General features: G+C 44.8%; 1 protein-coding gene across 1 annotated transcript in view; it reads right to left on the minus strand.

The window, feature by feature from the left end:
* The window catches only part of LOC116981855, a 60,434-nt gene extending 36,722 nt beyond the window's left edge, over nucleotides 1-23,712 (minus strand). Inside the window, exons 1-3 of the mRNA XM_033035034.1 lie at nucleotides 23,683-23,712; nucleotides 21,417-21,648; nucleotides 1,208-1,361 (exon numbers count right to left, since the gene is read on the minus strand). Of these exons, the coding sequence (XP_032890925.1) occupies nucleotides 1,208-1,361; nucleotides 21,417-21,648; nucleotides 23,683-23,712 (416 nt within the window). The remainder of the gene's footprint in view (nucleotides 1-1,207; nucleotides 1,362-21,416; nucleotides 21,649-23,682) is intronic.
* Between the last annotated feature and the right edge of the window lie 231 nt (nucleotides 23,713-23,943).

Here is a 23,943-nt window from a genome sequence, read left to right on the forward strand (position 1 = left end):
AGTAACTCAGCAGGTCAGGCGGCATCTGTAGAGAGATTGAAAAGGTGACATTTTGGCTCAGGTCCCTTCTCATGGCTGATACACAGCAAGTTAGCCAACACCTGTAAGGCAGGCAAAGTGTTCAAAAGGGAACTGCAGATGCTGGAATATCGAAGGTACACAAAATTGCTGGAGGAACTCAGCGGGTGCAGCAGCATCTATGGAGCGAAGGAAATAGGCGACGTTTCGGGCCGAAACCCTTCTTCAGACTGATGGGGGGTGGGGAAAGAAAGAAGGAAAAAGGGAGGAGGAGGAGCCCGAGGGCGGGCGGATGGGAGGGTGGGAGGAGACAGCTAGAGGGTGAAGGAAGGGGAGGGGACAGCACAGGCTAGCCAAATTGGGGGAATTCAATGTTGATGCCATAAGGGCGCAAGGACCCCAGACGGAATATGAGGTGCAGTTCCTCCAATTTCCGCTGTTGCTCACTCTGGCAATGGAGGAGACCCAGGACAGAGAGGTCGGATTGGAAATGGGAGGGGGAGTTGAAGTGCTGAGCCACCGGGAGGTCAGGTAGGTTAAGGCGGACTGAGCGGAGGTGTTCGGCGAAACGGTCACCCAACCTACGCTTGGTCTCACCGATGTAAATTAGCTGACATCTAGAGCAGCGGATGCAGTAGATGAGGTTGGAGGAGATACAGGTGAACCTTTGTCGCACCTGGAACGACTGCTTGGGACCTTGAATGGAGTCGAGGGGGGAGGTGAAGGGACAGGTGTTGCATTTCTTGCGGTTGCAACGGAAAGTGCCCGGGGAGGGGGTGGTGCGGGAGGGAAGGGAAGAATTGACGAGGGAGTTGCGGAGGGAGCGGTCTTTGCGGAAGGCAGACATGGGGGGAGATGGGAAGATGTGGCGAGTGGTGGGGTCACGTTGGAGGTGGCGGAAATGGCGGAGGATTATGTGTTGTATTTGCCGGCTGGTGGGGTGAAAGGTGAGGACCAGAGGGACTCTGCCCTTGTTGCGTGTGCGGGGATGGGGAGAGAGAGCAGTGTTGCGGGGTATGGATGAGACCCTGGTGTGAGCCTCATCTATGGTGGCGGAGGGGAATCCCCGTTCCCTGAAGAACGAGGACATTTCCGATGCAGGCAAAGTGTTGGCCCTTTCAGCAGAACATTTTTGGTAAAATCTCAGAGATCCCTTTATTCTCCCAACACTTGAAGAACATTGTTTTACCTTGGCAGGAGGAATATTTCATCTTCCTTCCTTCCTTTTACAAAGATCAGGAGGACACATTCAAATACGGATAAAATATGCGAATCCCACTCAATATGTAGGGTAGTAGAGTTCTCCACTTCCAAATGCACACCAACATGTGATTCTGAGTTCCCTGTAACAAACAACATGGAGAGAGTCATAGTGATACAGCACAAAAATACCTTAAATCATCCATGCCAATCAAGATGCCCCTTGCCCCAATCAGCATCAATGGTGCAGAAATGAAAATGGTTGAGTTTCAAGTTCTCCGGTATGAATATTATAAACAATCTGTTGTGACCAACCATATTGATGCAACAGCCAAGGTGGCACACCAAAGGTCTACTTCCTTTGGAGACTGAGAACATTCAGTTTGTAGCCAACGACTCTTACAAACTTCTACAGATGGTGGTCAAATACCTCCTCTGGCAGCTTGTTCCATACACCCACCAGCCTTTGTGTGAAAACGTTACCCCTCGGATTCCTATTCAATCTTTTCCCCTTCACTTTAAACCCATGTCCTCTGGTTCCCGATTCACCTACTCTGAGCAAGAGACTGTGCATCTACCTGTTCTATTCCTCTCGTGATTTTATACATGATGACCCCTCATCCTCCTGTACAAGGAATAGTCCCAGCCTACTCAACCTCACCCCATAGCTCAGACCCTCTAATCCTGGCAACATCCTCATAAATCTTCTCTATACCCTTCAGCTTGATAACATATTTCGTATAACACGGTGCCTAGAACTGAACACAATACTCTAAATGTGGCCTCCCGTCGTCTTATACAACTGCAACATGACCTCTCAACCTCTATACTATAACCTCAAACACCTGATGAACGCCAATGTGCCAAAAACCTTTCGACCACCCATAGAAATCTACAGGGTTCAACAAATGCATATGAAGAATAAAAGTGAAATGTTATTTTCAAAATTTCAAACCTTTTCAAAGTAAGGCTTCAAAAAACTAATTGTTAATGCATCACTTATTTATCAAAAAAGTGATTAATGAATAATCACCCACGATTAATCGACTAAAGTGATTACATTTCTAAACTCTCTTTTTTCTAAGGCTAGTACAAGAGTAGGATGGTACGAGAATTCCTTGTTTTGTAAATAAATATTTGGTATTTTTTCAGCGTTTATCAATTAAAGAGCTGAGAAAAACATAAATATAATCATATTTATGTTTTTCTCAGCTCTTTAATTGATAAATTTATTGATTCATTTATTGATTAATTTAATCAGTTAAATGCGTTCAGAAAAATTTCAAACGGCAAATTGTCAAATAACTGGATTGATGTTCTAGGTAAGGATTCGGACGTTTGTTGGAACCTTCTTGTGAACTAAAACAATGGGGATTTAGTGACGTGGAAGCATTATGAAGCAACTTTCAAATATAAGCCATCCCCATTCAAATATCATCTAGAACACAAACATGCCTTCAAATTTGACCCAGTTATTCAAACTCGGCAGTTGGCATTTCATCCTGCACAAATCCGGGAACTATTCTTTCACATTTCAAGAAGAAATCAATAAAAACACCCGAGTTTGTTATTGCACATTTCACAACTCTTACAACACATTTTAAAACTTTGACCAAAAGTGTGGACAACAAAAATAGTTGGAAAGCACAAAGTCTGAAAATGTCAAGTATGAGAGAAAGAATTTTGTGATATGGTCATGAAGTTTGGAACAAAAATCCAGGAAGAAATTCAAGATTCAAGATTTCAAGATTATTTAATGACCACACAGTCAAGCTGGTGGAATTCATATTCAGTACAGGATGTTACACAATAAGCTGATTCCCGTCAAACATAACATAAAACAAACAACATACAGTATACAGTACATGCACGAGGTGGCTTTGTGATATTATCATAGAGTTCAGAGTTCGAATTGCATATGGATAGAAACTGTTTTTAAATCGTGATGTTTTGGCAGACAGTGAGCTGTAGCGCCTCCCTGAGGGCAGCAGCAGGTGGAAGATGTGGTGAGCTGGGTGGGAGGGATCAGAAATGATTTTCTTCACCCTTGACACGGACCGTTTGAGATTGAGTGATTCTATTGATGGGAGGGGGTGCTGATGATTTTGGATGCTTTGTTGACAATGCGCTGTAGTTTATTACGGGAGTGAGTGTCTAAACTGCTGTACCAAACTGTTATTGATGAAGTGAGCATGATTTGGATGATGGCTGTGTAAAATCGGATTAGGAGATGTTTCCTCACTCTGAACTTCTTGAGCTGACGGAGAAAGAAGAGTCTTTGGTTGGCTTTTTTATAAATGTGATCTGAATTGGTTTTCCATTTGAGGTTATTGCTTATGTGAGTGCCAAGAAATTTGAATGAGTCAGTGGTGGATATGGGTTCGCCAGAGATGAGTAGGGGGGTCTTGGGTTGTGCCTTACGTCTAAGGTCGATGATAAGTTCATGGGTTTTTGATGTGTTGAGTAGGAGGTTATTATCTGTGCACCAAGTGACTGCTTTGTGTGTTTGAGTGCGGTATTCTGTTTCGTTGTTGTTAGAGATGAGACCTATGATGGTTGTGTCATCTGCGTATTTGTATATTTTGACTGAACTATACTGGGATGTGAGTTGATTTGTATAGAGTGAGAATAACCAGGGTGACAAGACGCAGCCCTGAGGGGCTCCTGTACTGAGGTGCAGAGGGTGAGATGTGGTGTTGTGTATCTTCACCCTTTGTTGTCTGTTCCAAAGGAAGCTATGGATCCAGTGACAGATGCAGGGGTCAATGTTCATGTCCGTTAATTTATGGAAGAGTTTGACCGGGTTGATGGAGTTGAATGCAGAGTTGAAGTCCATGAACAGGGTGCGGGCGTAAGTGTTGGCGGTTTCCAGGTGTTGCAGAGTGTGATGGATGGCCAGATTGACTGTGTCTTCTACTGACCTGTTGGCTCTATATGCGAATTGATATGGGTCCATGTTGGAGGAAGTGCTGGTTTTGAGGTGCTAGATTTTCACCGTTACTGTAACTGTAGGAAAAATATTCCCCATGTTGGGGGAATCCAGAACCAGGGGTCACAGTTATAAGGGGTAGGCCATTTGGGACTGAGATGAGGAAAAACGTACTTCACCCAGAGAGTTGTGAATCTGTGGAATTCTCTGCCATAGAAGGCAATGGAGGCCAATTCACTGGATGTTTTCAAGAGAGTTAAATTTAGCCTTTGGAGCTAGGAAAATCAAGGGGTATGGGGAAAAAACATGAAAGGGGTACTGATTTTAGATGATCAGCCATGATCATATTGAAAGGCCAAATAGCGTATTCCTGCACCTATTTTCTATGTTTCTATGTAACTTGCTCATGCTTGAGTTTATGACAATAAATCTCGACCACTTGATTTTGAAGCATTCATGCATGGTGGAGGTATAACGTAGTCATAGAGTGATACAACATGAAACCAGGCCCTTCGGCCCAACTTGCCCACACCTGCCAACATGTCCCAGCTACATTACCTGCTTTTGGTCCATATCCCTCCAAACCTGTCCTATCCATGTATCAGTCTAACTGTTTCTTAAATGTTGGGATAGTCCCTGCCTCAATTACCTCCTCTGGCAGCTTGATGCACCAACCACCCTTTGTGTGGAAAACGTTACCCCTCAGATTCCTATGAAATCTTTTCCCCTTCACCTTAAATCTGTCCTCTGGTCCTCGATTCACCTGCTCTGGGCAAAACTTTTTGGAGGTCGAGCAATAACTAAAAGAATAATTACCTGTAGAATAATCTCTCATGTAGGCCCTACATTATCTTAAAAATACTTAAAACAAAAAACACTGAATGCACTAAAACATGCATTAAAACATGATTTTAATACATCAAATTTCAAAACGTTCCTACCAAGGGATGGGGGGTGCCCCCGTCCCACACCCTCCCACCACTCAGTCGCTCCTCTCCCTCGCCGGGTACCCCCGAGGCCGGTGATTAGTGGTCGCTCAGCCTCCCCACTTTCAAAAACGCTCCGCGACCCCTGTGTAATTCCAACTGTGCTTAGTGAGTTTTAATCTATCTATGTATTCCCATCTGAAATTGAGTTGTAGCAGGCATCCGAGTTAGCTGGAAGTCCGGATTTGATTGAAATGAGTGTCCTCGCCCTTGGACGACGTGATTGCGACTTAAATGGCTGTCCCACTGCGGCGACCTAATTGGCGAGTTTAGAAGACTTTGCCCTCGACTCATACTCGCAGCATGGTGACATGAGGTCCTAGAAGGTCTTTGTAACCCTCCTTCATGCTCGAGAGTAGCCCCCGCGTACTCGAGGCCTCAGCTAGGTCGCACTGTATTTTTCAACATGCTGAAAAATGCCCGCGAGTAAAAAAGGTCACCACTTAGGTTTAGTCGAAGTAGGTCGTAGTAGGTCAGCATGTTATTCGTAGGTAATCAACGGTAGACGTCGGTAGTCATAGATAGTCTTCAACATAGTCGAAGGAAGGTCGAAGGGGATCGAAGGAGGTTGTCTTCACTCTCCACTACTCGGTGCCCAATTTTCCCAAAGCTAGTCGAAGCTAGTCTTCAACGTAGTCGAAGGAGGTCCTTTAACATGACACTTTTTCAAACTCCTTTAAACTCGCTAATTAGGTCGCCGCAGTGGGACAGCCCCTTTAGTCAAAGCTGACAAAATATTTGATTAAATAAGGTTTGAGCAGAGAAGAAACTTAGGTATTTCACGACTCCTCATGTACTTGGGTGATCCAATGGATTATGACGCTGCCTGAAATTCCCGACTTGCGTTTCCACCAAAATGATCTTTCCAAAATGGTGAGAGACATTTCCATGTAGCTGTTCTCAAAGACGATGAATCATTTGATGACAATGGTGAAGAAGATAGTGATCAAGCTGACCCCACTGTGAGGCAAAGTTAATAACAGCTCAATGCCAATCTCTCCAGAAAGCAAGTCAAGAAAATGAAGTCAACATACCCATAGTCACACCCGCAAGACATCTAGAAGATTTTGAAATGAGAAAAAATGTTCAGAGCACTCATGACAATTTTTTGTCGCTTTGTTGAATCTGAAGTTTGTTTTAGTGCTGCTGGCCTCTTTGTCACGAAACTGCGCACAGCATTGCGTAATGAGACCATTGAGACCTTATGTTTATTGAGATCTTTGACAGTCTAAAGTAGGTTTACATTTGTGAAATAAAGGCCAATTCGCCAAGAAGGAATGAGTTTTAATTTGAAAGTCATGAAAACATGATTTTTGAAAATTAATCGCAGTGGCAATGTGATTAATTAATGACTATTCATTTTTTTCAAAATTAATCAATTAATCAGTTCATCAGAAAACACCCCCAATTACTTATATTGCTTACTTATTACCAATTACTTATTTATACAGGGCAAATAGATCCACAGAGGATGCCATCTCTCTGGCTCTTCACACTGTCCTGACTCACCTGGAAAGACAGGGCACGTACGTGAGGATGCTCTTCATAGACTATAGCTCTGCCTTCAACACAGTCATCCCCACCAAACTCACCACCAAACTTCATCAGCTAGGCCTCACTCAGCTCGCCGATATGCGACTGGATCCTGAATTGTCTGACGGAGCGACCGCAGGCAGTGAGACTGGGCCCGCACCTGTCCTCCACTATCACCCTGAGCACCGGCACACCACAGGGCTGTGTACTGAGCCCCATGCTCTACTCCCTCTTCACACACGACTGTGTTCCTGCATTCGACACCAACACCACCGTCAAGTTTGCAGAGCACACAACGGTGATGAAACAAACTACAGAGCGGAGGTGCAGAACCTGGCGGACTGGTCCTTAAACACCTCCAAGACCAAGGAGCTGATTATCGACTTCAGGAGGTCCCATAATGGAGAATACGCCCCAATCTCCATTTACGGGGACAGTGTGGAGAGAGTGTCCAGCTTTAAGTTTCTGGGCACTCACATTTCAGAGGACCTCACATGGTCCACCAACACCGCTGCGCTGGTCAAGAAGGCACAGCAACGACTGTTCTTCCTGAGAACTTTGAAAAAGACTGGTCTGCCCCAACAGCTGCTGACAACCTTCTACCGCTGCACCACAGAGAGCATATTAACGTATGGCATCTCTGTGTGGTATCTCAGCTGCAGGGAGGCGGAGAGGAGAGCTCTTCAGCACGTCGTCCACAGAGCACAGATCATTGGGACACAGCTACCAGCCTTGGAGGGCATCTACTACACACGGTGCCGCAGGAAGGCCGTCAACATCCACATAGATTCCTCACACCCTTGTAATGGACTGTTCGAACTCCTACGTTCCGGCAGACGCTACAAGGCCTTCTACGCCCGCACCTCCAGACTCAGGAACAGCTTCATCCCCAGAGCTTATAGCTGCTCTGAACCGGCCCTGCTGAGTGCCCCCCTCCCCCATGAACCGTCTCCCTCGGATGGTCACGTCGCACATCGACCCGGCACAGACACATTTGCACTTTAGACTGTTTGACTGTTTGACTGTTTTACAGTTCTTTTATAAATCATGTTTCTCGGGGTATCTAAATCTAAATTTTATTAGTTATTTAAGTTATGACATCGGATGGAAGCTGCATACCAAATCTCGTTGCACCTATGGGCAATGACAATAAAAGATATTATTATTATTATTATTATTATTATTATTATTCACACTCCAAGAAATTAGGATTAAAGTTATTGGGCATATTTGGCATGGGCATGAAAGGCCAAAATCATATATTGCATAAATTGCATCTTTGCTGACCATGCCTCAGTTTATAAACCCCTTACCTTTGCAATTACCTCCCTATACAGAGTCATGCCACCTTTACTCCATTATAATGCATCTTAAAAGCTACCAAGTTGACTAAACTGTTGTTCATCAAACCTAGTATCTCCACTGTAATCATAGAGTGATGCAGCACAGTTAGGCCAATCGGCCCAACTTATCCATGCCGACCAAGATACCACATCCCATTTGGCACATATCAATCTAAACCTTTCACGTACCTGTCAAAGTGTATTTTAAATGTTGTTATTGTACCTGCCTCAACTACCTCCTCTGGCAACTGATTCCATATACCCACCACCCACCGAGTGAAAAAGCTGCCCCTCCGGTTCCTATTAAATCTTTCCCCTCTCACCTTAATCTTATGTCCTTTGTTTCTTAATCCCCCTACTCTGGGTAACACTCTGTTCAATTCACCTCATGATTTTATGCACCTCTGCAAGATCACCCCTCAGCCTCCTGTGTTCCAAGAAATAAAGACGTAGCTTGCCCTAGTCTCTTCATTTAGCTCAGACCATCAAGTCCTGGCAACATCCTCATAAATCCTCTCTACTCTTTTCAGCAGTATCAAATTTTCAGTATGGGAAGAGGTTAAAATGGTTCACAACTGGGAGATTCAGCAAACAATAGGTGCAGGAGGAGGCCATTTGGCCCTTTCAGCCAGCACCGCCATTCAATGTGATCATGGCTGATCATCCCCAATCAGTACTCCGTTCATGCCTTCTCCCCATATCCCCTGACTCTGCTATCTGTAAGAGCCCTATCTAGCTCTCGCTTGAAAGTATCCACAGAACCGGCCTCCACCGCCCTCTGAGGCAGAGAATTCCACAGACTCACAACTCTCTGTGCGAAAAAATGTTTCTTTGACTCCGTTCTAAATGGCTTACCCCTTATTCCTAAACTGTGGCCCTTGGTTCTGGACGCCCCCAACATCGGGAACCTGTTTCCTGCCTCTAGCGTGTCCAAACCCATAACAATATTATATGTTTCAAAAGATCCCCGCTCATCCTTCTAAACTCCAGAGTGTACAAGTCCAGCCGCTCCATTCTCTCAGCCTATGACAGTCCCGCCATCCCGGGAATTAACCCTGTAAACCTACACTGCACTCCCTCAATAGCAAGAATGTCCTTCCTCAAATTAGGGGACCAAAACTGCACACAATACTCCAGGTGTGGATCACTAGGGCTCTGTACAACTGCAGAAGGACCTTTTTGCTCCTATACTCGACTCCTCTTGTTATAAAGGCTAACATGCCATTCGCTTTCTTCACTGCCTGCTGTACCTGCATGCTGACTTTCATAGACTGATGAACAAGGACACCCAAATCCCGTTGTACTTCCCCTTTTCCCAACTTGACGCCATTAATCTGCCTTCCTGTTTTTGATACCAAAGTGAATAATCTCACATTTATCCACATTAAACTTCATCTGCCATGCATCTGCCCATTCCCCCAACCTGTCCAAGTCACCCTGCATTCTCACAGCATCCTCCTCACCATTCACACTGCCACCCAGCTTTGTGTCATCTGCAAATTTGCTAATGTTACTTTGAATCCCTTCATTCAAATCATTGATGTATATTGTAAATAGCTGCGGTCCCAGCACTGAGCCTTGCGGTACCCCACTAGTTACTGCCTGCCATTCTGAAAGGGACCCGTTAATCCCTACTCTTTGTTTCCTGTCTGCCAACCAATTTTCTATCCATGTCAACACTCTACCCCCAATACCACGTGCCCTAATTTTGCCCACTAATTTCCTATGTGGGACCTTATCAAATGCTTTCTGAAAGTCCAGGTACACTACATCCACTGACTGTTCCTTGTCCATTTTCCTAGTTACATCGTCAAAAAATTCCAGAAGATTAGTCAAGCATGATTTCTCCTTTGTAAATCCATGCTGACTCGGACCGATCCTGTTACTGCTATCCAAATGTGCGGCTATTTCTTCTTTTATGATTGACTCCAGCATCTTCCCCACCATCGATGTCAGGCTAACTGGTCTATAATTCCCTGTTTTCTCTCTCACCCCTTTCTTAAAAAGTGGGATAACATTAGCTACCCTCCAATCCACAGGAACTGATCCTGAGTCTGTAGATCATTGGAAAATTATCACCAATGCATCCATGATTTCTAGAGCCACTTCCTTAAGTACCCTGGGATGCAGACCATCAGGCCCTGTGGATTTATCAGCCTTCAGTCCCATCAGTCTACCCAACACCATTTTCTGACTAATGTGGATTTCCTTCAGTTCCTCCGTCACCCCAGATCCTCTGGCCACTACTATATCAGGAAGATTGTTTGTGTCCTCCTTAGTGAAGGCAGATCCAAAGTACCTGTTCAACTCATCTGCCATTTCCTTGTTCCCCATAATAAATTCACCTTTTTCGGTCTTCAAGTGCCCAACTTTTTTTTTTCCTCTTCACATACCTGAAGAAGCTTTTACTACCCTCCTTTATATTCTTGGCTAGCTTATCTTCGTACCTCATCTTTTCTCCTCGTATTGACTTTTTAGTTATGTTCTGTTGCTCTTTAAACATTACCTCATCCTCTTGCTTCCCGCTCATCTTTGCTACGTTGTACTTCTTTTCTTTTATTTTTATACTGTCCCTGACGTCCCTTGTCAGCCATGGTCATCCCTTTCTCCCCTTGGAATCGTTCTTCCTCCTAGGAATGAACTGATCCGGCACCTTCTGTATTATTCCTAAAAATACGTGGCATTGTTGTTCCACTGTCATCCGTGCTAGTGTATCTTTCCAGTCAACTTTGGCCAGCTCCTCCCTCATGGCCCCATGGTCCCCTTTATTCAACTGCAACACTAACACCTCCGATCTACCCTTCTCCCTCTCCAATTGTAGATTAAACCTGACCATATTATGGTCACTACCTCCTAATGGGTCATTAACCTCAAGTTCCTTTATCAAATCCGGTTCATTACATAACACTAAATCCAGAATTGCCTTCTCCCTGGTAGGCTCCAATACAAGCTGTTCTGAGAATCCATCACAAAGGCACTCTACAAAGTCCCTTTCTTGGGGTCCAGTACCAACCTGATTTTCCCAGTCTACCTGCATGTTGAAATCTCCCATAACAACCACAGCATTACTTTTGCTACATGCCAATTTAAACTCCTGATTCAACTTGCACCCTATGTTCAGGCTACTGTTTGGGGGCCTGTAGATAAGACCCATTGGAGTATTTTTACCCTTACAATTCCTTAGTTCATCCATACTGACTCCACATCTCCTGTTTCAATGTCACACCTTGCAAGGGACTGAATTTCATTACTCACCAACAGAGCTACCCACCCCCTCTGCCCACCCGTCTGTCTTTTCAATAGGAGGTATACCCTTGAATATTCAGTTCCCAGCCCTGGCCCTCTTGCAGCCATGTCTCTGTAATTCCCACAACATCATCCTTGCCAACTTCTAACTGAGCCTCAAGCTCGTTCACTTTATTTCTTATACTTCGCGCATTCATATACAACACCTTGGCAGACGGAGCACAACTGTTTGATGAAAACGGTCCACACTTGGAATTGCCGATTTAAAGGAGGCCACATCAAGAGCACCAAATGCAGTAGACTAGATTTGACTCAATGGAAATTGATTGAAAGATACAGCATGGAAACAGGCTGTTCAGCCCACCTGGTCCATGCCGACCATCGATCATCTGTTCACACTGATTTTCCCTAATAATAATAATATAATAATAAATTTTATTTATGGGCGCCTTTCAAGAGTCTCAAGGACACCTTACAAAAATTGAGCATGTAGAGGAAAAACATGTAAGGGGAATGAAATAAATAGTAGAAACATGACTAGTACACAAAGTAAAGACAGAATACAATACAAAACACAATATGAGGCAATTAATGCACAGATGAAAAGGGACGGGGACGTGGGGCTAAGGATAGGCAGAGGTGAAGAGATGGGTCTTGAGGCGGGACTGGAAGATGGTGAGGGACACGGAATTGCGGATCAGTTGGGGGAGGGAGTTCCAGAGCCTGGGAGCTGCCCTGGAGAAGGCTCTGTCCCCAAAACTGCGGAGGTTGGACTTGTGGATGGAGAGGAGACCGGCTGATGTGGATCTGAGGGACCGTGAGGGTTGGTAGGGGGAGAGGAGGTCAGTGAGATATGGGGGGGCCAGATGGTGGAGGGCTTTGTAGGTGAGGACCAGGATTTTGTAGGTGATCCGGTGGGAGATGGGAAGCCAGTGAAGTTTTTTGAGGACTGGAGTGATGTGATGCCAGGATTTGGTGTGGGTGATGAGTCGGGCGGCTGCGTTCTGGGCCAGTTGGAGTCGGTTGATGTAGGTGGAGCTGATGCCAAGGAGAAGTGAGTTGCAATAGTCCAGTCGGGAGGAGATGAAGGCATGGATGAGTCTTTCAGCAGCAGGCGGTGTGAGAGAGGGTCTGAGTTTGGCGATGTTGCGGAGATGAAAGAAGGAGGTTTTAATGACATGGCGGATGTGAGGCTCAAGGGAGAGGGTGGAATCAAAGATGACGCCAAGGTTGCGGGCCTGGGGAGATGGGGAGACAGTGGAGCCGTCGATGGTGAGAGTGGGGTTATTGATTTTGCTGAGTGTGGCTTTGGAGCCTATGAGGAGGAATTCTGTCTTATCGCTGTTGAGTTTGAGGAAATTATGTTGCATCCAGGTTTTTATAGCTGACAAACAGGAGTTGATATGGGAGAGGGGGGGGGTCGGGGGGGGATTTGGTGCCGAGGTAGATCTGGGTGTCATCAGCGTAACAGTGGAAGTCCAGATTGAAGTGGCGGAGTATCTGACCAAGGGGGAGGATGTAGATGATGAAGAGGAGGGGGCCGAGTACGGAGCCTTGGGGAACGCCTTGAGTGACTGCGGCTGTAGCAGAGGTGTGGTTGTGGAGAGAGATGAAGTGGGATCTGTTGGAAAGGTAGGAACGGAGCCAGCTGAGTGCAGAGCCTTCAATGCCGAGGTCTTTGAGTCTGGTGAGCAGGATGTTATGGTTCACTGTATCGAAGGCTGCGCTCAGGTCGAGGAGGATGAGGATGTTGAGGGAACCAGTGTCAGCAGAGGTGAGGAGGTCGTTGAGGACTTTGAGGAGAGCAGTTTCTGTGCTATGGAGGGGGCGAAAGCCAGATTGGAGGGGTTCAAGTAGGTTATACGCAAGGAGGTGGGAATGAAGTTGCGACGCAACGATACGCTCCAGGGTTTTTGAAAGAAAGGAGAGGTTTGAGATTGGGCGGTAGTTAATGAGAGAGGAGGGATCAAGACCAGGTTTCTTTAAGATTGGTGTAACGGCAGCAGTTTTGAAAGCGGAGGGGACAATTCCTTGGGACAATGAGGAGTTGAAGAGATTAGTGAGGTAGGGGCAGAGAACGGGGAGGCAGGACTTCAGCAGGGGAGTGGGGAGAGGGTCGAGGGAGCAGGTAGTGGGTTTGGAAGAGCTGATGAGTTTGGAGATTTCAATAGGGGTGACCAGGTCAAACTGGGAGAGGAAGCAGAGTGGAGGAGGGGTAAGGAGGTCAGTGCGCACACTATGGGCAATTTTGCAGAAGCCAGTTAACCTACAAATCCGCATGTCTTTAGGATATCAAAGGAAAACTGAGCACCCAGAACAATCCCAAACAGTCACAGGGAGAATGAGCAAACTCCAGACAGCACCCAAACCTAGGTATCTAGCACTGTGTGGCAGCAGCACTACTAGCTGCACCACTCTGCCTCTACCTCCAAGTTTCATTTCATTCCTGTAAAAATACATGGACATTTTATTTTGATGTAAATATAACTGTACATATTACATTTGTTAGTGTGTGTTGGGAGGTGGGAGGTACCTATGGGGATAAGGTACAAATACAGAATAATGGATAAGGGAGAGTCAGTGGATGTGCTGTATCTGGACTTTAAAAAAACCTTTGACAAGGTCCCACACAAGAGATTAGTGTGCAAAATTAGAGCTCATGGTATTGGGGGTAGGGTATTGACATGGATAGAAAACTGGTTGGCAAACAGGAAGCAAATAGTAGGAATTAACAAGTCCTTTTCAGAATGGCAGGCAGCGACTAGTGGGGTGCCTCAAGGCTCAGTGCTGGGACCCCAGTTATTTACAATATATATTAATGATTTAGACAAGGGAATTAAATGTGACACTCCAAGTTTGCGGATGACACAAAGCTGGATGGCAGTGTGAACTGCGATGAGAATGCTATGAGGCTGCAGTGTGACTTGGATAGGTTGGATGAGTGGACAGATGCATGGCAAATGCAGTATAACATGGATAAATGTGAGGTTATCCACTTTGGTGGCAAGAACAGGAAGGTATATTATTAACTGAATGGTGTCAGATTAGGTAAAGGGGAGGTGCAACGAGACCTGGGTGTGCTTGTACATCAGTCACTGAAAGTAAGCATGCAGGTACAGCAGGCAGAGAAGAAAGCTAATGGCATGTTGGCCTTCATTGCGAGAGGATTTGAGTTTTGGAGCAAGGAGGTCCTACAGCAGTTGTACGGGGCCCTGGTGAGACCGCACCTGGAGTATTGTGTGCAATTTTGGTCTCCTAATTTGAGGAAGGATATTATTGCTATTGGGGGAGTGCAGCGTAGATTCACCAGGTTAATTCCTGGTATGGCAGGACTGACATATGATGAAAAAATGGATCGACTGGGCTTGTATTCACTGGAATTTAGAAGGATGAGAGGATATCTTATAGAAACATATAAAATAAAATTCTTAAAAGAGTTGACAGGCTAGATGCAGGAAAAATGTTTCCGATGTTGGGGTAGTCCAGAACCATGGGTCACAGTTTAACAATAAGGGGTAGGCCATTGAGGACCGAGATGAGGAAAAATGTTTTCACCCAGAGAGTTGTGAATCTGTGGAATTCTCTGCCACAGAAGGCAGTGGAGGCCAATTCACTGGATGTTTTCAAGAGAGAGTTGGACTTAGCTCTTAGGGCTGAAGGAATCAAGAGATACGGGGAAAAAGCAGGGACAGGGTACTGATTTTAGATGATCATATTGAATGTCAGTGCTGGCATGAAGGGGCCGAATGGCCTACTCCTGCACCTATTTTTCTATGTTTTCTATGTCCAACATGTTGAAAAATAATCTCGATGATGAAATGAAAAGATAAAAGACGCTCAACTTTTATTCTGTAGTAGTACCTTTAAATGGGTGTGTCATCTGATTGAAACTTTTCTGAGAGTTTAACACAATGAACTCAGTCAGTGGACCATTAACGTTCCAATGAAACTATATATCATTGACGTATATTTAGAATTTCTCAGTCTACTGTGAAACAAGTTAACACGCCAATACTAAGACCAGAAATACAAGTTATAAAGAATGCTCCTGCATTATTTGTTATCAATTTGTATTGTAGGATTCCTCAAGGCATCATTCTCTCGCAAGTCTACTGCACAGACAGCAAGAATAAAAGTGACTTTATAATTAAGACCAAAGAAATGCTAAAGAATTCTGCCAAGAAGTTAAACTCACGGCAGCTATTGAACCACATTGAAATACAAAGTATAGCCTCAATCACCATTTAGCCACTCTTTGATCTGGTATTTTGTTGGTTCACAATGCTTGATCAATGGTGTTTTATCATTAATGTTTTATTATTATTAATGTAGGTATGTTGCAAAGCCTACCTGAAGCGTCTTTGAAAATCTGCCGCTACGGGTGTGCGCGATTTTGGCGCCGTTTAGAGGGGGCGGGTTTAAAACGCGATTTTCTCTAGGCTGTTCAAATCGAAGATGTTCAGCCTAGTTAATTATTAACGAAAAATCGCTGGAAGACCCCGTCACAAAAGCTATTATTAGGTTTAAAGGCCTTGAATAATAGTTATAGTAGTTTAAAAATCAATCTCTAAACCCGCGACCGCCAGCAACCGCAGGGTCTCATAAAGCAGACAACTGAAGGAAGGTTGTATATTTTTACATTAAAAAGGGCTTCTAAAGATCCCGTTATACAAAGTTTAATATTGCGAGTAGCTCATTTTGGGCCCATTATATCGCGCAGTATTTTTCTGGGCATTTGAGGGCACAAATCTACCGCAATGTGAACGTTCTACACCAGCGCGTTCCACAGGGACCCACTGGAAAGCTGATTTAAATGGGCATTTATATACAGCAATTGAACACTGAATTCCTTCCATTTGGCCTATAAATTAATGTAAATGAGATTTAAAAATCATGTTTTATTGTGAATTATTTGTGAATATTATTTGGACATTTAGGCTATTTAAAAATGTTAATCATTTATTAAGAAATGGATAGATGTTTAGATCTAGTAATTGAAGTCTGAAATTAGCTACAATTAGGTAACTAACTAATTATATGCTTTAATTTCAGGTCATCCAAGTAAGATTATTTTATATTTGTTTCAGAATGCTTCAATCTATGATAACTGAAAATTTCATTCAGTTCTCTTAATTTTTAAGAAAGTTATGGGCTTTTGACTGTTCACGATCACAACTTTTTTGTTATGTCCATAGAAAATCAATAGGGAACAAGATGCTCATTTCCGAGTATGAAAATGGCCATAACTTTTTAAATACTTGAGATATGAAAGTGAATTAGGTGTCAAATTAAACTTATTTTTATGCTTTATCTGATGGGATAAATTACAGACTTGATTTTTAAAATCTCAAAATTTTGTAACATTGCTAATTAATGTTTAGTGTTTTCTGAGTCATTCGTAACTGTCACTGTATGTCATGTTGTTACTTGTGGGTGGAGCAACAAGGCAAATTCCTTGTATGTGAATACTTGGTCAATAAACTTACTTACTTTAAAGGCCATTTGATGCTGTATTTTGTTTCACTGAGTTCATTGGAATATAGGACGTCAAAAAAGTGATCTGACATTACAATTCAATTGAATAATTGTTTTTTTTAGCCAAATATGTATACATACAAGGAATTTGCCTTGGTGCTTTGCTCACAAGTAACACCACGATATGCTGTAGGCAATTAAAAATAAAACATTATAATTTAAACATGTGAAGAATTAAGTGAAATACCAGAGCAAAAGGAGGCTACAGACTTTGGGCTGTTGAGTAGAGCTATTGCTCGTGGGGGGAAAAATAAGCTGTTTTTATGTCTGGCTGTGGCGGCTTTGACAGTCCGGAGTCGCCTTCCAGAGGGGGGTGATTCAAAGAGTTTGTGGCCAGAGTGAGAGGGGTCAGAGATGATCTTCGTCGACAGTTCATCGATGGGGAGAAGGTTGCAGCCAACAACCTTCTCGGCTGATCGAATGATGCGCTGCAGCCTCCGGATGTCATACTTGGTGGCTGAGCTAAACCAGACCATGATGGAGAAGGTGAGGACAGACTCTATGATGCCAATATAAAACTGGACCATCGATGCCTGTGGCAGATTGTGTTTTCTCAGATGCTGCATGATGTACATCCTCTGTTGGGCCTTTTTGACTGTGGAGTCGATGGTGGCCTCCCATTTAAGGTCCCTGGAGATGATGGTTCCAAGGAACTTATGACTTCACAGATGTGACTGTGGTGTTGTTGATGGTGAGTGGGGGCAGGGGAGGGGAAGCTCTCCTAAAGTCTACAATCAATTCCACTGTCTTAAGAGCATTGAGCTCCAGGTAGTTGCGATGGCACCAGGACGCCAGTTGTGTCACTGTCTGTAGGCAGATTCCTTCCCATCCTGGATCAGTCCAATCAGAGTTGTGTCGTCCGCAAACTTGAAAAGCTTGACAGTGGAATCTGTGGAGGTGCAGTCATTGGTGTAGAGAGAACGAAGGCGAGGGGAGAATACGCAGCTCCTATGCTGAGTGTCTACTGGTCAGAGACATGCTTTCCCAGCCTCACATGCTGCTTCCTGTCTGTCAGGAAGTTGATAATCCACTGACAGAGGGGTTCAGGCACAGTTAACTAGGAGAGTTTGGAGTGTAGTAGCTCTGGCACAATGGTGTTGAATGCAGAGCTAAAATCCACAAACAAAATCCTTGCATAGGTCCCCTGGCGGTCTGGGTGCTAGAAGTGCAGGCCTAGGTTGACTGCGTCATCCACTGATCTATCTAGACATCATATTGGCCCGGTATGCAAATTGCAGGGGGTTTGTGATATTTTTCAAGTGGGCCAGCACAAGCACAATTCTGCTGAAGATAAATTTTCCATCCCGGAGACAAAACCATAAAATAGTGATCTGGGAATGATGCGAGAAGGATAAGGAAATGAGCTGCAGGAGAAGTTGCACCTTCTAGAGCCTACAGCGACAAGAGATTCGCATGCAACTCTCCAAAATCCTACACTGCATTTGGTGCTCACGCTGTGGCATGTTTACTTGCATTGGTGAGACCAAATGTCATTATGCAACCGTTTTGCTCTGTGTCTGCCAAGGTCTGCAGGATCTCCCGTATGCTAATCATTTTCAATGGTGCTTTTATTTGCACCACAGTGAAATTATTTTCTTACATAGTTCAGTAATGTATTGCCACACCCAAACATGTTCCCGATTAGCAAAGAGTACAGAAATAGTCTACTGAGCCACATACAAGAGGCGCCAGATTGAGGCGCCAGATTGAGGCGCGTGTGGCCATACTGTATGGTTCCATGACGCTGACACGCTTCCTTTCCACCCATATTTCATTCCTCTCCTCTTTTTATCTGACACCCTTTTAACTCCTTTTCACAGAGTTAGAGTCTTACAGCGTGGAAGCAGGCTCTTCGGCCTAACTTCCCCACGCCGGCCAACATGTCCCATCCACCTACCTGCGATTGGCTCACATCCCTCTATCCATATACCTGTCTAAATGTTTCTTAACCATGTGATAGTATCTGCCTCAACTACATTCCTCCGGAAACTCATTCTATACACCAACAACCCTTTGTGAAAAAATTACCCCTTTGATTCCTATTACATCTTTTCCCCTTCACCTTAACTCCTATGTCCTCTAGATCTCGACTCCCCTACTCTGTGCAAGAGATTCTGAGCGTCTACCCGATCTATCCCTTTCATAACGTTACACACCCCTGAGTCACCCATTATCCTTCTGCATGCCAAGGAATAGTCCCAACCTGCTCTACCAATCCCCACAGCTCAGACCCTCGACAGCATCCCTGTAAATCTTCTCCGAACATTTCCCAAATTGACAACATCTTTCCTATAACATGGTCAGTTTGGGAATGGAGGGAGGTTAAAGTGTTTAGCAACCAGGAGATCATGTAGGTTTGGGCAGACTGTGCGGATGTGTTCAGCAAAATGATCGCCGAGCCTGCACTTGGTCTCCCCGATATATAGGAGTCCACACCTGGAACAGCAGAGACAGTAGATGAGGTTGGGGGAGGTGCAGGTGAACCTCTGCCTCAACTGAAAGGACTATTAGGGGTCCTTGGACAGAGTCGATGGCGGAGGTAAAGGGACACATGATAATCTTTCTGTCCTGCACCTCCTCCACTGTCAGAGGGCCAATGCAAATTGGAGGTACAGCACTTTATATTTCGCTTGGACAGCACCTCATATTTCACTTTGCTTGATCTTCATCCCCTTTGATGTCACATTTTCATACCTTACCCTTCCATATCTCTGTCTCCCTCTCCCCTGACTCTCAGTCTGAAGAAGGGTCGCAACCAAAAATGCCACCCATTCCTTTTATTGAGAGATGCTGCCTGCCCTGCTGAGTTACTCCAGCATTTTGTGTCCATCTTCAGTGTTAACCAGTATCTGCAGTTCCTTCCTACACAAACAGTAATGGGATCGGCACCGAACCCTGAGAACTAGTCACAGGTTCATCTCATCGGCCTATACCACGCCTCCATTTTCCCCAACCAGAGTCTCAATTTCTCTCATCATTCAGACGTCCTTCCCTCTCATGGGAACATACATGTCCTAAACTGTTTCTTTCACTCTTTTAAAAGCATCTCACTATCAGGGCATCACTTTGCCCGCAAACCACCTACTCCAATCAACTTTAGCAAGTTCATATCAAATTCATGGGCAGGATGAGCCTAAATTTGAGTTACAGGATTGGGTCACAACTTTAGCTTGGTAGGATATGGATCAGTGGCAACAGTGGACCAAAAGCTGCACAGATAACACTTAGCCTGCAGGTGGAGGCAACTTCGCGGAATCAAGGTGGAACTCGAGTTGTTAAAAATAAAAACACATTTGCCGTTAATTGCAGATTCAAGAAATCTGTTGGTTCATTTACTTTCCAGCTCGTAAATATCTGATTGGCATTCACGAGTTTGTATATAGTTCATTGAAAGTGTTGCATATGTGGATTGTTATTGTTCTGTGGGCTGTTTGTATGTTAGATGCAAGCAGTGTTGTGTATATTGAGTATCCATTTGCCGTTAAGAACGACGTGATGCATTTTGTTACATTGCATCAAGTTGAGCGTTATTTGCCATTAATTAAACGAGAGTTGATGATTCCACCATGTTACTTCCCCTACTTATTTAGATGAAACCCCTGGCGCCGTAGTAACAAAATGCTGCTTTACCACTGATCAACTATCTACCCCGACAATGTTTGATACTTATCCTAGTTGTTAGCTCCACGAACATGAGTTTTCACTGCAGTTGTAATGTATCGTTATCTGAACCCTCCCACCGTTATGGTAATCTTAACTCCTTGACCTCTCTCGTTATTTCATGCAATTCGCAATTAATGCGATTAAAGTAGCCCAATGGAACGAGTCAGCTCACTCTTTCCAGTATAGTTCAGGCTTCGGGAAGGTGTCATCATACCCATACTAAGCCAGAAGTAGAGGAATGCCGGGAGATGGCATAAAACTTATTGTTCAAAGTATCGGCAGATGCTGGAATCATGAGCATAACACAAAGAACAGGATGAAATAAATAGTTCAGGTAACATCTGTGGGGGACATGGATAAGCGACTGGGGTCTTTAGAAAGGGTCCCGACGCAAAACATGTCGTCCAGAGATGCTGCTTGAGCCGCTGAGTTACTCCAGCACTTTGTGTTTTACTCAAATTAAATTGCCTGTGTGTATAAAGTCTTGCAATAGAGACGCATCTAGGAATCCCCAGGCTGATGGAAAATACTTCCCAAAGTTGCCTGCATATTGAAACACAATAAAGCGAGGAAGAAACGGGTCAGAAGTGTGGGAGCGGCGAGGTCGGGACGGGGGTGTTGTGAAGCACTAGGTAGAAATGATGCCATCAAATCAGTGGTCGGCCAGTGCCTTTGATGAGCGGTTGATCCACCTCCAGCTACTGCGTGAGAAGATCGGTTGGACAACAATGCCATGGCACAAACAAGTGTTACCATGCACCCCTCCTTCCAATGAGCAAAGTTTAAAACACTGCTTCAACTATTCAAAATCTCTCATTTACTTGGACTCTCATTGGTCCATGGCATTGTAGTCCGTTTGTTTAATTAGATACCGGGGGCGTCAATCAACACGAACAAAGGCAAACTTCCCCTTTGTCTTCAGTCAACCGTGTAGCCAGCGCTGCTTTCTTGTTCAACTCTTACCTTCAGTGCGAACGATGGGTGCTAAGGATGCCAGGAGCAAAATGCGTAGGCTCATCTTGCCCCGGGACTCGGCGCAAAGTATTAATGCCGCCGAGAGCTTGGCTGCCTTTCCATCGTGTGGCCTCACTACTGGCCGCCCTCTGGGCACAGAGCCAGCGACGTGCGCTGCTCGTAGGATATCACTGCCCTCAGCGTACGAGGCGGAGTCGGGGTCTTTACTGCAGCACCTCAGCTTTAATGGACAAGAGTGTAAAATAAAAACAACGTCCTTGTGAACTCCAATAACCTATTTATCATCAAAATCAAGAAAAACTTGGTACTTCGTAATTGTGCAGTCTGGGTACCGAGTGGCAGTTGGCTTTTCGCTACGAAAAGATCCCCAAATTGCTTTTTAATACCAATGACTGAAATGTGTTGATATATATTGTACAATAATAGATAAAGAAAGTATAGCAAATATCTAGTTTATAATTTCTTCATTTGAGTTTTTAAGAAAGCTTAACGGATTCTTGCAAAGTCTGAGCTAGAAATAGGAAAATTGGTGGTTTTATTAATAATAATAATAATAATAATATCTTTTATTGTCATTGCACATAAGTGCAACGAGATTTGGGTATGCAGCTTCCAACCGACATCATAACTTAAGTAGCTACTAAAATTTAGTTTTAGATATCCCGAGAACATGGTTTGTACAAAGAACATTACAACAGTAAAATAGTCAAAACAGACTAAAGTGCAGATGTGTCTGTGCGACGTGACCATCCGAGGGAGACAGTCCATGGGGGCTGGGGGGCACTCAGCAGGGCCGGTTCAGAGCCACTATAGCTCTGGGAAAGAAGCTGTTCCTGAGTCTGGAGGTGCGGACGTAGAAGGCCTTGTAACGTCTGCCAGAAGGAAGTAGTTCGAACAGTCCATTACAGGGGTGTGAGGATTCTTTGTGAATGCTGACGGCCTTCCTGAAGCATCGTGTGCGGTAGATGCCCTCCAAGGCTGGTAGCGGTGTCCCAATGATCTTCTGCTCTCTGTGGATGATGCTCTGAAGAGCTCTCCTGTCCGCCTTAATTTCAGGCCAACTACAGGACCAATTTATAAAGAGGCAAGTTATAGAATCACACAGCACAGGAATACTCCCTTTCAGCCCACCATGTCCATGATGTCCACATTAATCCTTTTTGCCTGCATCGGAGATTTTCAAGCCAGGAGGCAAAGCAGAGCAGCAGTAAGGTTTAAAAAAAGCACTATGTGGAAAGGAATTGCAGATGCAGTTTGATTAGCCCATTCTGAATCACAGCATCCTACAAAGAGTCAAGAAATAGAGGAGCCTATTGGGAGCTGCGTTCTGGGACAGGCAGTGTTATAAAGGTGCAAGAGTTGTAATTTGCAGATGTGTTGAGGCATTGGCTGGAGGGGCTTTGGCGAGAAGGCCAAGCATAGGGTGACGGTAAGAAAAAGTTAGGTCTTGTTTTTATAAAAGTAAGCATGCAGGTATAGCAGGCAGTGAAGAAAGCGAATGGCATGTTGGCCTTTATAACAAGAGGAATTGAATATAGGAGCAAAGAGGTCCTTCTGCAGCTGTACAGAGCCCCAGTGAGACCACACCTGGAGTATTGTGTGCAGTTTTGGTCCCCTAATTTGAGGAGAGACATTCTTGCTATTGAGGGAGTGCAGTGTAGGTTTACAAGGTTAATTCCCAGGATGGCGGGACTGTCATATGCTGAGAGAATGGAGCAGCTGGGCGTGTACACTGGAGTTTAAAAGGATGAGAGGGAATCTCATTGAAACATATAAGATTGTTAAGGGTTTGGACACGCTAGAGTCAGGAAACATGTTCCCGATGTTGGGTAATCCAGAACCAGGGGCCACAGTTTAAGAATAAGGGGTAAGCCATTTAGAACGGAGATGAGGAAGCACTTTTTCCTCACAGAGTGGTGAGTCTGTGGAATTCTCTGCCTCAGAGGGCAGTGGAGGCATGCTCTCTGGATGCTTTCAAGAGAGAGCAGGATAGAGCTCTTAAAGATAGCAGAGTCAGGGGATATGGGGAGAAGGCAGGAATGGGATACTGATTGGGGATGATTAGCCATGATCATATTGAATGGAGGTGCTGACTCGAAGGGCCGAATGGCCTACTCCTGCACCTATTGTCTATTGAATCCCCTGTGGCCAATTCCCTCCAAGTACAGTAAACCCTTGTTGTTACGGAATTCTTTATAGCGGATTTCGTTTACAGCATACCGACCCACCGACCTTCACTGCCAGGCTGGGCTACCAGTGCCGCCTCACATGCCACTCCTGTCATCACGCCCACGCCGTGGCCACCACCACTGTCAACCCTTGCCTGTACTCCTGCCGCCTGCAGTATGCAACCAATGACTGCGCCGATCCACGCTTCTCCCACAGCTATCGCCTCACCTGGTTTCCGAGTCCCGTTCCAGACCAAGAGTCTGAAGAAGGGTCTGGACCCGAGATGTCACCGATCCGTGTTCTCCAGCGATGCTGCCTGACCCGCTGAATCACTACAGCACTTTTG

Source organism: Amblyraja radiata, chromosome 1, assembly GCF_010909765.2.
Source record: "Amblyraja radiata isolate CabotCenter1 chromosome 1, sAmbRad1.1.pri, whole genome shotgun sequence".
NCBI classification, from domain to species: Eukaryota; Metazoa; Chordata; class Chondrichthyes; order Rajiformes; family Rajidae; genus Amblyraja; species Amblyraja radiata.